We start from the raw sequence: 17,779 nt of genomic DNA on the forward strand, positions 1-17,779 counted from the left end.
TATTATTTATGAGTTTAAGAGATTTTACACTGTGAGAAACATCATATCTAGGCAAAGTGTTGAGAAATTTGTTCATGTGAATGAATAATTTGCAATGCAAAAAGCAGGGTTACTGTCAAACAAACAAATAAATAAATATATCTTTCAGCAAAAAGTTTAAATCACATTTTTAGGAAAAAAACGTCCAGCTGTCGCTTTCACGCCCCTATTACGTATTATATCTGCGACAGGACTGGCCTATACGTCACCACCGCGCAGCGCGTTCCTCCTTTCTCTCGTCCTGAAGATGGCGGCAGGGGTGAGTAAGATGGGAGAAAACCCTTCGATGCCTTATTACAGGACATCTCTCTCCACAATCATACCCTAATCACGCCAATCCTTATATCTTTGTACGTTGTCTTCATAGCGTGTTCTTTTGTAGTCTCTTGTGAAGCTGTTGTGATGATTATTAATGTTGTAGATCCTCTCCACACCCCTTTATAAGATGGATAGTGTGATGACGGGCAGAAGCACAGCGCTGCGCTCCTTTGTGCCACGTTTCCCTTCCGTGCCGCTCATTCTCCGCTTTAATCTCCTTTTAAATAGCAGAATGTCATGCTAATTGTAGTTTTACTTTAATTTATTTAAATTTAAGAGTTGATATTAGCTGTGTGAGCTTCTAGAAAAGCATCATTGTACAGTCGTTAAGACAAAATAAAAGGTTTCCTTTGTAATTATTGACACCTGATTCTGAAGTTTAGTGGTGGTGTTAAACACTTCCCGACTATTTAAATTATAATTCAGAGTTTTTAAAGATTGACAATAATAAGTGGCACTTAAACACCATCCTGTTAGTTTTGACACTGTATTTGAAGATGCAAACATTTGTTTACAATGTCTTATTGCACTGTCAGCTGCGTCAGCTGATGGAAAGTGCTGTGTAATGCTGTATGATGGTCTTAATGATGAGGGCAGCTTCTGTTGCCAGAGGCTGAACAAGCCGCATCAATTTCAGCAATGTAATCTCAAACCTTGTGTTTCTGCAGACTCTCTACACATACCCAGAGAACTGGAGGGCCTTTAAGGCTCAGATCGCTGCCCAGTACAGCGGGGCCCGTCTGAAGATTGCAAACGCCCCCCCTGCCTTCACCTTTGGGCAGACGAACCGATCCCCTGCTTTTCTTAGCAACTTTCCCTTGGGAAAGGTCAGTGTTTATCCATTTTTTTTTCTGTGCATATGTTCCTGATGTTGAATTAATTCATAAATGTGGTTTCTGATCATTTAGGTTCCTGCTTACCAGGGTGATGATGGCTTCTGTCTGTTTGAGAGCAATGCCATTGCTCACTACTGTAAGTAAGCTTTACAGTACCTATTTGCACTTCATGCGATCCCTTTTACCAGATTGTTATCCGGTTTGATACAATGTTTCTGTTTACACTTGGCCACTTAAATTATTCATCTTATATCAAGAACAATAGGAGAACTTCATGTTGCCTGTGTGTTAAAGGATTAGTTCACTTTCAAATCAAATTTTCCTGATAATTTATTCACCCCCATGTCATCCAAAATGTTCGTCTTTCTTTCTTCAGTCAAAGAAATTAAGGTTTTTGATAAACATTCCAGGATCTTTTCCCTTATAGTGGACTTCAGTGGATCCCAAACAGTTGATGGTCAAAATTACAGTTTCAGTGAAGCTTCAAAGAGCTTTAAATGATCCTAGACGAGGAATAAGGGTCTTTTCTAGTGAAATGATCGGTCAGTTTCTAAAAAAATGGCTTCCGCCAAAACCGCACTTTCGTATTCTTTAAAAATCTTATGCTGTATGTCCTACACCTTCCCTATTCAACTTACGGGACGAACGCAGTGCCAGTTCCATTTTTTCAGTAAGTTGAATAGGGAAGGTGTAGGACATACAGCGTAAGATTTTTGAAGAATACGAAAGTGTGGTTTTGGTGGAACCACTTAGAAGGCGATTTGATTATATAAAGCGCATTTACATTTTTTTTTTTTTTTTTGAAAATGACAGATCATTTCGCTAGATAAGACCCTTATTCCTCATCTGGTATTGTTTAAAGCCCTTTGAAGCTGCACTGAAACTGTCATTTTGACCTTCAACCGTTTGGAGGCCATTGAAGTCCACTATAAGGAGAATAATCCTGGAATGTTTTCATCAAAAACCTTAATTTCTTTTTGACTGAAGGAGGACATGAACGTCTTGGATGACATGGGGGTGAGTAAATGATCAGGGAAATTTTATTTGAAAGTGAACTAATCCTTTAAGGCCTTTGCACACTGAGTCTGAATTTCTTGTGTTTTTTTTTGTATTCGTGATGCACCGAGACCTTGCACACTGAGTCCGATGCGTATTAATGAATCCATTGCGAATTTTTTTTTCCAAATATTACAAAATGGAGTCTTCAAGCAGTGAGCATGATTTAGTTCTCTCCTCTTAAAAAAAGGAAATATTGGGTCCATCCAATCCCGAGATTGAGGAGAGAGAGAGCGAGAGGAAGGAGAGTTCCACTTCAAGGAGCTGTGTGATTATCCCGAGCGTTTCAAAGTTTACTTCAGGATGTCAGTGGCTCGGTTTGATGCTTTGCTAGTGATACTGGCACAATTTGTCTTTGTATTCCATCTCTTTGTCATACAGTGCTGATGCTTCGTGCTGTAGACGACGTGGATCAACTTATCAGATGGCATTCTGGATTTTGGCGTCCGCTTGTACGGTGGCTCTGAATTGTCCAAATGTGTCAAATGCATGCCACAGATGTGAAAAACGCAGAAAATCGAACCTGATCTGAATATTTTTGACAAGTTTTGGAGGCAATGTGTAAATGTGATTGACACAACGTGAGGTCGTATTTATTAATGTGTGAAAGTTTCTGACTCGGTGTGCAAAGACCTTTAAGCTTCAGGATGCTGAAAATTTTGTTTAGTTTACTATGTTGCCCATTAGTGAATTATGACCATTAGTGCGTACTTACTGGAGAGAGATGCTCATTTGTGGCGGGCCATATTTGTGGAGATGCATGTTGCAGTAGCACTGTGGTATCTGGCAGCCAGGAGCTGATATAACGTGCTCTCACATCCTTATTTTTTACCATTTTGGGAGAAGTAAATTTTACATATGTGGCTTCAACCAAATACATTTACACTTGTCCAGTTGTGTCTGGGAAGCATCTCAAACCACATCCTAAAGGGGATCGTATTGCAATCCAATTTAAAAGCGTTTCAGGGGGCATTTATACCTGATTCCTCATGTGTAAAATGCATGTACAATCAGATTTGAACCTAAAATCTGTTTTTTTTTTTTTTTTTTTTTTTTTTTTATAAAAAAAGGTCCTACTTTAAAGGTCAAGAACAAATTAGGATTTATAAAGGCGGAAACTGATGTGAAAATGCTCTTGTGAGAATGCCAACTGAAGAGCATACAAACGTTTTGGTGCAGTAATTCAATTAATTCACCATTTGTGAAAATGTAAAGAGAAATGTGACTCTAGACCACAAAACCAATCATAAGTCACACGGGTATATTTGTAGCAATAGCCAACAATACACTGTATGGGTCAAAATTATCGATTGTTCTTTTATGCCAAAAACCATTAGGATATTAAGTAAAGATCACGTTCCATGAAGATATTTCGTAAATTTCCTACCATAAATATATAAAATGTCTTTGGCTACGTTTACACATGGGCGGCTATTTTCATAAACGGACATTTCAGTCTCTCCGGTTTTAAAAATAACATCATGCACACATGTCAGTTTTCAGAAAAGTGTTCATTTACACGTACCCATGTATGTATGACGTCAAGACTGTAACGAGCAGTTCAAGCCCACGTAAGTCAATCAGAATCCCCCAAAAAATCCCGAATTCCTCTTGAACTGATTCAAAGTTGTTGCAAAATTGCTGATTTCCGAGCACTCGTTCGTCTCTGCTCCTCAACATAATGGAGCAGCTGTATTTGCAAATGCAAACACACGAGAAGAGTTTGCACCAACATAAATGCGACCTCTACTCCTAAACGCTTCCATGATCACATGTAAACATGTCGCACTTTTGACATTATAGGTGCGAGCTCTGGCGCATACTGTGACGTTGGCTGCTTAAACACCCGTTTGTCTCAGTTTACATGTAATCGTGCAAACGAACATTTTCAAAATCTCCACTCTGGCCAGAGTTTTTAAAAAGACTAGTTTTCAGAGGCGAATTCTCCGTTTGCGTGTAAACGAAGGGAAATGTCTCAGTTTTTCAAAATAACCATGTACGTGTATATGGGGCCATAGTGAGTGGATATGCATTGCTAAGGACTTCATTTGGATAACTTTTAAAGGCGATTTTCTTAATGATTTTTTTGCACCCTTAGATTCCAGATTTTCAAATAGTTATCTCTGCCCAATATTGCCCTATCCTAACAGTACATCAATGGAAAGCTTATTCAGCTTTCAGATGATGTACAAATCTCAATTTTTCAAAAGATTGACCCTTATGACTAGTTTTGTGGTCCAGGCTCACAATTGGGCAATCACAATATGCGTTAATATAATTATATCTGCACATTAGTGCTATTTTAACTACTTTGTGATAATTGAGAGAAATGAATGATTTCCTGAAAAAATAATAAATTACTGGTACAGAAACCGGCTCATGCTTACCTCACATACATTTTCAGAGAGTGTGCTTGGATTTCCTTGCTGATTGATGAGTGCCTGAATGTCAGTCGTTGTTTTTTTTTTTCTCTTTGTGCATACAGACTTTTTGTAGGGACATTATGGAAACTGTTGTATGTTCATATATGCACGTTTTTATAAATGAGACCCCAGGTCTTTTCACTCATAAAGTGGCCAAGTGTGAATGGGGCCTATAGATGTATTGTGATTCTTTAACAACCTTTGGTGTTTTATTACTCTCCATTAATGCTGACGTGTGTCCTGACAGTGAGCAGTGATGCCCTTCGTGGCAGCACTCCCCAGGCTAGTGCCCAGGTGCTGCAGTGGGTCAGTTTTGCTGATTCTGAGATCATCCCTCCAGCTAGCGCCTGGGTGTTCCCCACTTTGGGTATCATGCAGTTCAACAAACAGGTGAGCTTTGAATATCTCTTGATGTAATGACTTCATCTGTCAGGAAGTGCATTGAATGTTTTGTAAGACTGTCCTTTGTCTTGCACGTAGGCCACAGAACAGGCTAAGGAAGAGGTGAAACGAGTCCTCGCCATCCTGAATCAGCACTTAAACACTCGCACTTTTCTGGTTGGGGAGAGAGTCAGTCTGGCTGACATCACCGTTGTCTGCTCTCTGCTCTGGCTCTACAAACAGGTGAGACTACAGGGTGTCATGAAAATCTGAGCTGTAATCAGGTTTTTATTAGGGACGCACAATAAATTGGGCACTTGTTGGTTCATCTTTTATTAGATTTAAGTGTCTAATTAACACTAATTTCTACCCTTTTTAGGATTATGATTGATTGTTTAAGATTTAATTCTAAAATATGTTATTATATTTAGTGTTTTATTTTAAATGGACAATTGGTTGTTGGTCTATAATTTAGGAGTATTGCAATACACATGTTCTACTTAACTCCCGATACGATACTGTTGCGATACTTTAAGCCAAAATAAAGTGTATTATTGTTATAATAATAATAATAATAATAATAATTAATAATAATAATATTTATTATTATTATTACTTCCAAGACGTATGGTAAAAAAATTAACAAAAATGTACTGTTTTAAAATGCTAAATTTATTACAAGGTGGACATGAATAGGCTTTGACTTGGTCCTGGTCCACAATGCACAGAGCAATGGTGATGCCAGAACAAAAATATTCATGATTCTGAGGCTAAAAATACAGAATTATGTTAGACACATGCTTGTACTGTCACTGACTCCATATACTCCAAATAATGTAGGCCATTTTAGAAAATCAGACATGTCTCTCCTTCTAATAAGTCTTTTAGTTAGACAAATATATCTAAAATTATTATACTACTAAAAAAAAATGTGATATGGTGATTTAAATGGTTTGTCCTTTCACAGTTCAAATCCCAAACAGTGTCAAAATGACTATTCCCAAACTTTGAGTGAGTACATAATGACAATTTTCATTTTGAACAAGGGCTGAAGGATATTCTGTTTTAACATCGACATCGCGATGTGCGCGTGAGCGATAGTCACATCGCTGGAACATGCAATGTGAAGGGTAGTAGCCCATGGTGCATTGAGAACTGTAGCTCCAGGGTAGCACACAGTAAACGCAAGTTTGTTGTGTGGCTTGTTGCTGGGGTGACATGCACGTTCCGCATGCCTGCACAGTGATTGGTTCGCTGTGCTGCTGCTCACCGCTCACAGCCAACAGTCACTGCTAAAAATGCGCGATTCAGAGGATCCGCCGCAAATAAAATTATTTCGTACCAAAAAGAGAGTCGAAATCATCTATTTGGGACTGTTTCAGCTACAAAAAGGAGGATGTTGACCATAAAGAGGTACTTTGCATGAAGTGTCATAAAGTTGTGGCCACAAAACAAGGAAACGCCACCAATTTGTCTGATCCCTTAAAACGGCACCACAAAGCTCTTTACGATGAATACAAAGTCAAATCTGGATGTCAACCAAAACAAACAAATATCTGTGATGCCTTTGCCAGTGTGACACCTTACCAGAAAGGCTCTCAACGACAGTAAGAAATAACAGACGTTTCATATCGCTAAAGATATGTTGCCATAGTAGTGGCAACATCGTCACTTGCCAACGAACCTGTCTCAAGCCTGCAAAGGTTGATTGACTTGTGTTCTTAGCTAAAAACCTTGAGTAAGCAAAGCATACATGGTCAGGATCCTGCTAAAGAATACTCAGTTTAGAAGTTTTATTTCATTTTGTTTAGCCATGATTATGAAGATGACCAACACTGTTTTACTTTGGCACTTTTGCTAAGAAAAGTTGACTTAAAATAAATATATTTTTTATAAAACAACTTATAAGCATTTTGGTTCACAATCTTTTGTTTTTAAGTTATGTTATGAACCACTCAGGGGGGGTTGGTGTTGTAAAGCTGCTGTTTAAATGTGTTTGGCTTTTCTGTTTACAGGAATATGTTCTCTAATCTGTTTAGAAGATTTAATACTAAATATATTAAAGTCTTATTTCATTTTGTTTATTACATATATTTAGCCATGATTATGATGACCAAGACCAACACTGTTTTACTTTGGCTCTTTGGCTAAGAAAAGTTGACTTATAAGCATTTTGGTTCACAATCTTTTAAGTTGTTTTATAATAAAATATTTTAAGTTATATTGTTGTAAACCAATCAGGGGGGGTTGGTGTAAAGCTGCTGTTTTACTTAAAAATGTGTTCTGCTTTTGTTTACAGAAATGTTCTAATTTTGGAATAAAATATTAAGTGACCTTTTTGTCACTTGTAATGAAGCTTGCTTTTTAGTGAAATTATTAATATCATGGAATGGTAATTGACTTTAGCCTGGATTGATGGCTCTCGATATTGCGATATTTTTTTTCCCAACGATATATATTGCGATGTAATTTTTTTCAAATATCGTGCAGCCCTATTTTGAACTATACCTTATAAATAGTTAGTGGAATCTTGGATGAAATGAACTCTTATCGTGACCTATCATTCACGTCACCAATACATATCACATTTTTATATTGTGATATAATGTATCGTTACACCTCTAAACTGTTCCCCACCCATCTGATTACTGGACCGTTCTAATAATAATATGCAGTAAATGTACTTGATAAAGCTGCAGTATTTTAAAATGATCCTTTTCACCTTTTCTAGGTTCTTGAGCCTGCTTTCCGTCAGCCCTACCCCAACGTCACTCGCTGGTTTGTGACCTGTGTCAACCAACCTCAGTTTAAGACTGTTTTGGGAGAGGTTAAGCTCTGTGAGAAAATGGCTCAGTTTGATGGTAAGTTTCTCAAATCTGCTTGTGTAGTTTTTACTCTTCATACTGCTACTGTGGAGGCAGATGATGCAAGTCTTTGTAGAGCAGGCTTGAGCAAAATAATGCCAAACACCATATAAATATATAACTGAATATACATGCTAAAAGCAACTTGGAATACATTTAAAGTGTTTTTATACATATATTTTTTGTCACATCAATCTACTATCTTGTATGGTCATGTAGTCCTTGAGAATGATGAAAGTTATACAGTCACTCTTCTGACACTAACCATGGAGTTTCACCATTTTCCTTGAGGGGTTTTCTCACATTTTAAAATGATGCCATGATTTTGATGCCAGTACAACCCTAGGCAAAATTGACCTGAAGCACTACAATTATTTATTTTTTTTTTTTCTTGAATGTTGAGTGCTAGTATAAGTGTGCTTTTATTTATCATTTCTCTAGCTAAGAAGTTTGCTGAGATGCAGCCGAAGAAGGACACTCCTACCAAGAAGGAGAAGGTTGGCAAGGAAGGAGGCAAGCAGCAGCAACAACCGCAGCAGGAGAAAAAAGAAAAGAAAAAGGAGGAAAAGAAAGCTGCCCCTGCTGAGGAGGAGATGGACGAATGCGAGGCTGTATTGGCTTCTGAGCCGAAAGCCAAGGACCCATTTGCTCACCTTCCAAAAAGGTACTTGATACACTTTCACTTTAGAGATGGGCACTGTTTGAAAGTCTGTTCGCTCTCTCATCAGTCTGCCTTTGTCCTCTTGCCACTAGCTCTTTTGTCATGGATGAGTTCAAGAGGAAATACTCCAACGAGGACACCCTGACCGTGGCATTGCCTTACTTCTGGGATCACTTTGATCGCGAGGGCTTCTCAATCTGGTATGCCGAGTACCGCTTCCCTGAAGAGCTAACCCAGGCCTTCATGAGCTGTAATCTTATCACAGGTACAGTTGGGTCACATTGACTTTAGATATTTTCTTTGTCTCCTTAAACAAAGTGCCAGGATTGCTATGACTTGTTCCCAGTTTGTTCTTTTCCAATTCAGAAGTACTACTTGCGCAAGACTTCAGCATTGCATAGTTTTTAAAGATATGTACAAGTACTCTCTTGCTCATCTCCTCAGGAATGTTCCAGCGACTTGACAAACTACGTAAGAATGCATTTGCCAGTGTCATCCTCTTCGGTGCAAACAACGACAGTTGCATCTCTGGTATCTGGGTCTTCAGAGGCCAGGACCTTGCATTTACTGTGAGTGATTTACATGTACTCAGCACCCTGTTATGTGTCTGTATGTATGTTTGTAGTTTGAATTGGAGACACTGTATCTAAAATGTAGGGCATTAGTCTGCGAGAAGAGGTTTGTTCCACCAAAATTGTAATATTTGGTTAGTCAAGAAGAAAAAAACCCACCACTTCCTGGGGAGAAGTCACGCAGTCCCTTAGGGATAGATTGAATGGATAACCTTGTGGTTATTACAGTATGTCAGGCAGGAAATCCAGATGTTTGCCTGTCATTTAACGACTTCAAATATGGCTTATCATTTGAAACGTGTTAGTAGCAACTTTACGTGGTCGCTTGCTCTAATGTTAACCTAAATAAATGTTTGCTATTATTAGGCACATATCGGAGTGTTTGTGCGGAGTGTGGAAGTTGAAGTATAGCACTTACTGCGTGACATGGAGACTCGATCACTTGCATTTTACCTGATAACAGCGGAAACAACTTAAAATACTCCATGTTTGGTCATACAAATAAGAGTAATGCATCATTTGAAATGGAGGTGGGCGATATGGCAAATGTCACGATTTTTTTAAGTAAAATCACAATTCACGATTTTTATCACGACTCTTCGTTTTTACTCTTTTGCAAGTGACTAAGCATTACAGCCAAAATTTCCCTATTTTAAAAACAAAGCCCTACAAAATAACAAAATATAAAATAAAATTAAAAATGGCAGACATTTAGGCCAAAGTGGCGAAGATAAAAATCTTTTTCTTTGTTTTTATGTTTATTATGTAACACTAGACTTCATTGTATAAATTACACATTGATTCTTGTTAGTTAGTTACCACCCCAAAATCTGCCATCATTTACTCTGTCAAGTTGTTTTAAACCCTGAGTTTCTTTCCTCTGTTGAAAAGAAGTTATTTTGAAGAATGTAACCAGACAGTTTTTCCTACCATGGAAGTCAATAGAGACCAGCAACTGAGGTGCTGTTTGACAGGCTTTAGTGCCTGTGCGCTTCGGGAGAAACGCGCTCTGAAAAACGCACGTCAGAGCAGCGTATCAGAATGCGAAAGGAAAGTTTAACCGGCAAGGCACATGAAATAATGAACTTTTGTGGATTGAAGTGACCTGAGAATATTACAGACATGAGAAATATATCTATAGAAAGCTTAATGTCTACTTTTAAATAAAAAAAAATTAAAAAAAAATTCTCTGATTATGTAATCTGTATGAAAGGTGCATTTCTCTCTAAAGAAAGTTTTGGGCAGCCCTACTAAAATGGAAATGTAGCAAAGCTGCCTGATTGTACACTCTTAGAAGAAAAGGTTCTATATAGAACCTTTAAATAAATAGTTCATCCAAAAATGAAAATTGTCATTTACTCACCACCATATTGTTCCAAACCCATAAGGCTTTCATTCCTCTTCGGAACACAAATTATCTTTTTGATTAAATCTGAGAGATTTCTGTCCCTCCATTTCTACTCGACTACCACTTTGACGCTTTAAATTCATAAAGGGATCGTAAAACTAATCCATATGAATTGAGTATAAAGTGATTGTCTCTTCAGAATTTATGGACTAAACCACTCAATTCATATGAATCTCTTTATGAACATTTTGAAGCGTCAAATTGGTAGTTGCATAGACTGTTAATGGAGGGTACAGATCTTAATTTTTGTTCTGAAGATGAAAAGTCTTGTGGGTTTGAAAAGACATGAGGGTGAGTAATTAAAGCAGTCCGCAACTTTTTTGGTTAAAATTTTACAAAAATGATATGAGAATATACAACATGAATCCATTTTCCAAACCGTTTTTTGTCTTACCCTGAATCATTATGGTACACTTATAATAAGTGTTTTTATATTCAGACTATTTCAGACCAGATTGGTAGGACTCGCCGCAGAGTATCACAGTAACTGCGTGACTTGCCTTGCATCACCAGTGCAGACCACCATCAGAAGCTGAAAGCACGACTGGCCTCGGCAATTTACCTGACTGAATTTGGAGAGTGATGGCAGGGCTCGACAATAAGGACTGCCCGATGGCCCGGGGCCAGTGTGAACGACGCGCGGGACCGTAGACGCACCAGTCACTTGCCCGAACGGGCCAGTGCTGTAGGGTGTGCGTTATATATCGTCTATAATATCGTAGGCTAATTGTTGATTTAACGATCTGAAATTATCGAGTATGTCCCTCACTTTACAAAAACAGTCTAATGTTACTAGACACAGCATAGTTGTTACCTACGGTTAGAGTAGTGTGTGCTTAGACTAAATCACGCAATGAAAGCGTACACTTTAATATATTAAAATGCCCCCAAAATTCAAGATAAGGGGCAAAAATGGCCCTGTATATATTTCATATATAATTTAATAAAGTTAATCAATATTACTCAAAGAGATCAGTTTTTCTCCAAATATTAGCATGATTACAAATCTGATATTGATTTTATTCAGCATACAATTTAATGAACAAGAACTTAATATCAAGTGACTTACATTTTAGACACCAAATCGCCTTTGGAACGTTTCGTTGGCGAAAAAGTCCACAGAATTGTTTTGCGTCTCTGAGCAACACTTCCTGAATGAATCAGCCATTTGAAAGATTCAACTGATTCACTATTTTCACTATCTAATAATATTTAAAATAAATCTAGTAGCTATTGGTGTCATAACCTTATGTATTGAGGTTAAATTTTTCAAATACAATGAAAACAATAACTATGCTTATTTTATAGGCCAATTTTCTTGTCTTTTACTTTTATTAATATTTTTTGTTGTGGGGCCTGGAAAATTTCGGCGGGGCAAGTAAAAATTTGAACTACTGGCCCAATTGGGCCAGCAGAAAAAATCCTTAGCGTTGAACCCTGAATGGTTTCAATAATTTTAATATTTTCTGGTATATAAGTTACCCAGCAGCTCTGTTGACATAGACTTAGCTAACGTTAGCTACAGCTTGATGAATTGAGTCACTGAACACAGCAGGAGAGAACACAACGTTAGCCAGCTAGCTAAAGCTCCGGTGGAAAATTATTAGCTAATGCTACAGTTTTTGAGGAGTTAGATTTTGAGGTGAGGGGACTGACAAGGCAGAAGTTAAAGTGGTCCACAGTTCTAATAAGTAGACCTGCCAACCTGTACGCAATTTACGTAGCGGATACGCATTTTGACTTCAAAGTACGCTGGTACGATTTGTATCTCTAAGCTACGCAAAAACCTGATGACGCCTCTGTGCACGCGCAGTCCTCAAATCAAGCAACAGCAAAAGAAGAGTTCGACCAATCATAGCGCTAGGTTCTTCCCCCAAATATACTGTAAATGTTAGACCCAGTGACAGGGTGGCATGAAATGGCTTGCATAATACTTAGTAAGGAGGCCATAATCATTTTTGACTCATGGCTGAAGTTAAGTTTCTCCAGCTCTCCCCAGGTTGGCAAAAAAAACATCTCAAAATGCATCAGATTGATGCTTTAAAATGTGGAATATTTAAATTTTTCTTACGAGGGAGCATGCCCCCCGACCCCCCTAAAGGGGTAATATCCTTCTCACCTTTTTCACCCCTGACCCCTTTTCATGCCTGATACAAGGAGAAAAGTAGCTCTGGCTACAATGTTCTTCCGCGAGACGCGTGCAGTTCTGTTTATTAACTGCTAGAGGGCCAAAAATCACGGGCTGCAGCTTTAATAACAGAATTTTCATTTTTGGCTGAATCTCTTTGAAGTGTCCTGTCAGGTGCTTCATGTATATTGAACCATTTAGTGTATAGGCCAGTCTTATGTGCCCTCACAGCAACATTAGCAGGACCAAAAATGTTACTTTTAACTAGATGTTGTTAGTTTACAGCAGTGACTTGTTGCAATGATTCAAAACTAACAACATTAGATACTGTGGGTGAAAACCTGTAGCTTCCTCTCCCTCCCAGACACCTGAGCTTGTTTCTCACAAGATTTCACCGTTCTGGGGGCGATTGTATCTGGTGTCATATTGTGAAGAGAGAAGTGTAAAATAGATCTACCTGTTTTGTAATCCATGCTAGTTCTTGCCATGTAGTTTTTTTTGTTTTTTTCTTTTTTCTTCTCAAACTTCTCTGAATGTTCTGAACAGCCGGATTAGGCATGTTTATTTGAAGGCACATGGTGAAAGTTAAACTCCAGCACCATGCGTCATATTTGCACAAAGCATTGCATAAAAGGAGCATTAGCTTCTTTTGAGTTTTGGCCAGTTGTGACCAATAACCAAACAATCTTTCCATCCCAGCACTGCTGTAGTAATCAATCCTAAAGCAGCAACAAATGCAGCAGGGTTGCTTGAGCAAACAACCTGAATATCAAAAGTCTTGAACATTTCACATAAATTGAAAGTTGATAATGTTGGTAAATAAAAACCAGCACATCAAAGAAGCATTTCTCCATGTTGTGGAAAACGCTTCCTGTATGTTTTGTTGATGCTGATTCCAATTAAATTCTACGGTTGGCACGAATTCATCTGTAACATGGAAAAAAAAAAATGATCAAAGTGGGCAGATGCTAATTTGCAAGATTAAAGAAAATACAGCTTAGTCTACTTTAAAGGGTTAGTTCACCCAAAAATAAGAATACCATCATTACTCACCCTCATGTCGTTCCAAACCCGTAAGACCTTTGTTCATCTTCTGAACACAAATTAAGGTCTTTTTGATGAAATTCGAGATGTTTCTGACCACCACTTTCAAGGTCCAGAAAGGTACTAAAGACAATGTTAAAGTTGACGTGACTGCAGTGGATCAACCTTAATTTTATGAAGTGACGAGAATACTTTGTGCGCAAAAATAACGACTTTATTCAACGATATCCTCATTCTCCTATGCAGTTTACGTTCAGCCGGTGTTTTACATGTGCACAAGCTCTGTATACAGGATAACCAGGCTGATTGACTAGCTGTTTGTCATTAGCAGATGTACTTCATCCTTTATTTCTGCTGTTAAGTTGATAAAAATGTTAGTGTTATTAAAAGCAGAAATGTTTTCAATACAAGTGAACTTTATGTATTTTGATATGGTTAGTTAACAAGTTAATACAAGTTGACTGCACAAATGTTTTATTTCTGGTTCTCAGCATATAACAAAAATGAATTGAAGTTCACAATCTGCCCTAAGATTTGACTAGTTTTGGCTGGCTCGATATAATCAGTGCTGAGTTTAATTACTTGACTGGCATTCATTTTCATTCAGATGTGAATGTTGAGCATTTTTTTGATTCAGTGTTTTTTCTCATCTCTCCTCAGCTGAGTGAAGATTGGCAGATTGACTATGAGTCATACACTTGGCGCAAGTTGGACGTGGACAGCGAGGAGTGCAAGACCATGGTGAAGGAATACTTTGCATGGGAGGGTGAATTCAAACATGTAGGCAAAGCTTTCAACCAGGGCAAGATTTTCAAGTGAGAACATCTTGCACCCAGTATTTATCAACATCAGTATCAATGGACATGAAATTTGTTTGAGAGCCCCATGTACAAGGCTTTGAGCTGTGGTGGAAGGAAGACTTAAGTTGAGAAAAATAAAACTTTTTTTCACAATCCCACTTTGCATCTGTTCTTTTGTTTGTAAGGGACATTTTAAAAGACATTTCTGTTTTGAGTTACTCCTGAGTGTTGTCTGTAAATAAATAATAAAAAAAACTTTAAGCATGTCATAGTTAAATAGTAGTAAAATATTTTATAAATGGCTTAGAAAAGGCAAGCTTTGAACAAGGTTAAGTATAAAACTAGATTTTAATTAGGTAGTGCTGGTTTTAATGTTCCCGGAAAGTGTTTTTCCACGTTGCCTGATGCTCTCTTGGGATCTGAGATTGAGAAAGCATACAAATTATGATGCTCCCTTCGAATCTGGAAATCATTGAAACTCTGGAAACAAAATGGTGCCTCAGCCATTTAATTAAGGGTATGTTTGAATATGGTAACTTTGGCTTTTGGAAAAATAAAAAAAAATATCCACCAGAGGGAGCCTCAGGTCACGGATCCCATTAACATTTTAACGCCCTGATATGGACCTAGCTGCAAATCCTGTTGGAAGTTTGATAATTTTTCAACCTGGGTATTTTTTTTTTCTCAATTTTTTTTTTTTTTTTTCTTTTTCCTTTTGGCTGTCCTGTGGCAAAGTTTTAACTCCTTCCACATCCTGCACCATTCATGCAAACTACGTTGCACTTTTATTCTACTTATGTGAACAATTAAAAAAAAAAAAAAGTGTTAGGTTTTTAACCCAGTATTAAGTGTGCATTAAATTAAGTCGAAGTTGGGTTGAAAATGGACAAACCCAGCGATTGGGTTGTTTTAACCCAGTGGTTGGGTTAAATGTTTGCCCGACCTGCTGGGCAGTTTAATTTAACTCAACTATTGTTTAAAAATGACTATATGGCTGACTTAAAATGAACCCAGAATATATTGGAAATTAAAAACCAGACACATAATTACTAGAGGCAACGATAATCAAAAGGTGAACATTTATTAAGCAATTTAATGTTTTATTTTTATTCATTTTACATTAATGTTAATTTATTAAACATTAATAAATGTTAATGTCCAGTATACTTTGGGTTCATTTTAAGCAAGTAATATAGTATTTTTTTAAACAATAGTAGAGTAAAATAAAACTACCAGCAGGTTGGGCAAACATTTAACCCAACTGCTGGGTTCGCATATTTTTAACCCAGCATTTTTTTAGTGCATTTTATTTTTAGGCAATCCTATGAGAATAGTGAATGTTAAACCGTTTCTTAATTTTAGTTCCATGAAATGCATCCTGATCAGTTGCAAAATTGTCAAGATATGTGTGTGTGTATACATGTAATGGCCTGCTAGTTTTATCTGAAGCAATTATCTGCTAAATGCGTTCAACAGCATTCTAGTCAATACATATATCCTCGAGTATACTTTTGGAACATATAATGTCTAGGTTTTAACCACAGGTATTTATTTAGTAGCATTCATTGCCATAGGCTTCTAGTAGTGGAACTTCAAGCTAAAGCTGTTCAAACAAGTCTGTTCTTATATAGTGAAAATGCAGTTCGTCATCTTTTTGTACCCGTATGAGAAATGACTCCTTTGCTGATTTCCAAGCACACACTTCTGTTGGCATGGGAGTATTCTAGATTGTCATATTGGTTGACACACCTGAGGAAAGGCTCTGTAAACTTCAGGGGGAAAAAAGCCACGCCTTACCCACGGGCGTAACTGGTAACTTAACCTTTTATTTTGCATCTAACGCTTCATTAATTTAATGTGCTTGAATCTTGCTACTAATCCTCTGTATCTCATATTTGAAAAAGAGAAAGGTATACAACCTTGATCCGTGTGGGAGAGGTAAATAACAATGCCTGAAATTTGCTGCAAGTACATTAAACACACACATGGGGGAGCAACTTAATCAAAACTGAATGATTGATTGCTGTTAAGTAAACAATTCATCAAGTGTGCCTACATTAACTGAGTACAAAAGATGTGATGGATTTAGCGCTAAAGAGAGACACTGATAAAATGTCCTCATGATCAGTTGTGTTGCTCAATGCTGAGCACAGGGTGTGGCCTCGACTCAAGCATGTCAATGCTTCTCAGCTGAATGTGCTGCCCTCACTTAACCTTAGAAATGTGTGAGTGTGTTAGCAGGACATTGTCACACAGTGATAGCTGATTCACTGGCATGCCTTTGAAGAGTACAGACATTGATTTTGCTCGCATGTTCTCAGATAAAAGCTGTCTTGCGGGCTCTCACTGAAGTTTTGCATAAAGTCTGCCTGATTTACAAGTCCCTGCACTACAAAAATGATACGCGGTTTAAAAATAGGGTAACATGAAATATTATTAATAAAAATACACCAAAACTTTACAAGGTTTAACGTTAGTTAACATGAACTAAAAATGAAAAAGTGTTTAATCATAGTATAATTTACAATTTTTTATCAAATTAAACTCATGTTTATCTCAAATTTTGTGAAGTAAAACAAAAAAGCCCATTCAAAAAATGATTCATTTTTTTATTAACAGTTTTTGGCAACACTTTATTTTAGGGTCTTTTAACTAGTTGCTATTAGCATGCATATTACTAGAATATTGGCTGTTTATCAGTACTTATTAAGCATATATTAATGCCTTATTCTGCATGACCATATTCTACATTCTTAATCTACCCAATACTTAACAACTACCTTAATAACTATTAATAAGCAGTAAATTAGGAGTTTATTGAGGGAAAAGTCGTAGTTAATAGTGAATATGTGTTCCCTATACTAAAGTGTCACCATTGTTCATTATTAAATTGAAAAGTTTTATGTTATTATTATTTAATGGACCTGAGCTAACATGAACTAACAATGTATTTTCATTAATTATTAACAAAGATTAATAAAATACAAATGAATTGTTAATGCATTAACTAAAATTAACAATGAACTTAATGTTAACTAATGGTACTTTAATGTTCAGCCTGGTCTCATTGTTAATACGTAGTTATTAATACGTAACTTTAAAACACAAAAAACGTACTTATTTGAACGTTTTGAAAGGTGCTAAAACGTACAAATACTGACGTAATTATGGCACCAAAACGTAAACATACTTACGTTTTTACTGCGAATAAAACTTAAAAAATGTACGAATCTTTCATGTCATAAAAAT

The 17,779-nt window shown here is 37.1% G+C and overlaps 1 protein-coding gene across 1 annotated transcript; it reads left to right on the top strand.

Moving 5' to 3' along the window:
- The first annotated feature begins 227 nt into the window (after window positions 1–227).
- Window positions 228–14,685, top strand: eef1g (eukaryotic translation elongation factor 1 gamma). Its single transcript, XM_067385549.1, has 10 exons — window positions 228–298; window positions 1,026–1,184; window positions 1,266–1,329; window positions 4,920–5,062; window positions 5,153–5,296; window positions 7,785–7,914; window positions 8,359–8,581; window positions 8,671–8,843; window positions 9,023–9,147; window positions 14,391–14,685. The coding sequence occupies exons 1-10, from the start codon at window positions 287–289 to the stop codon at window positions 14,547–14,549; spliced, it is 1,332 nt and encodes a 443-aa protein (XP_067241650.1). The 5' UTR covers window positions 228–286; the 3' UTR covers window positions 14,550–14,685.
- The last annotated feature ends 3,094 nt before the right edge of the window (window positions 14,686–17,779 follow it).

Source organism: Chanodichthys erythropterus, chromosome 1 (genome assembly GCF_024489055.1).
Source record: "Chanodichthys erythropterus isolate Z2021 chromosome 1, ASM2448905v1, whole genome shotgun sequence".
In the NCBI taxonomy this organism is placed as follows: Eukaryota; Metazoa; Chordata; class Actinopteri; order Cypriniformes; family Xenocyprididae; genus Chanodichthys; species Chanodichthys erythropterus.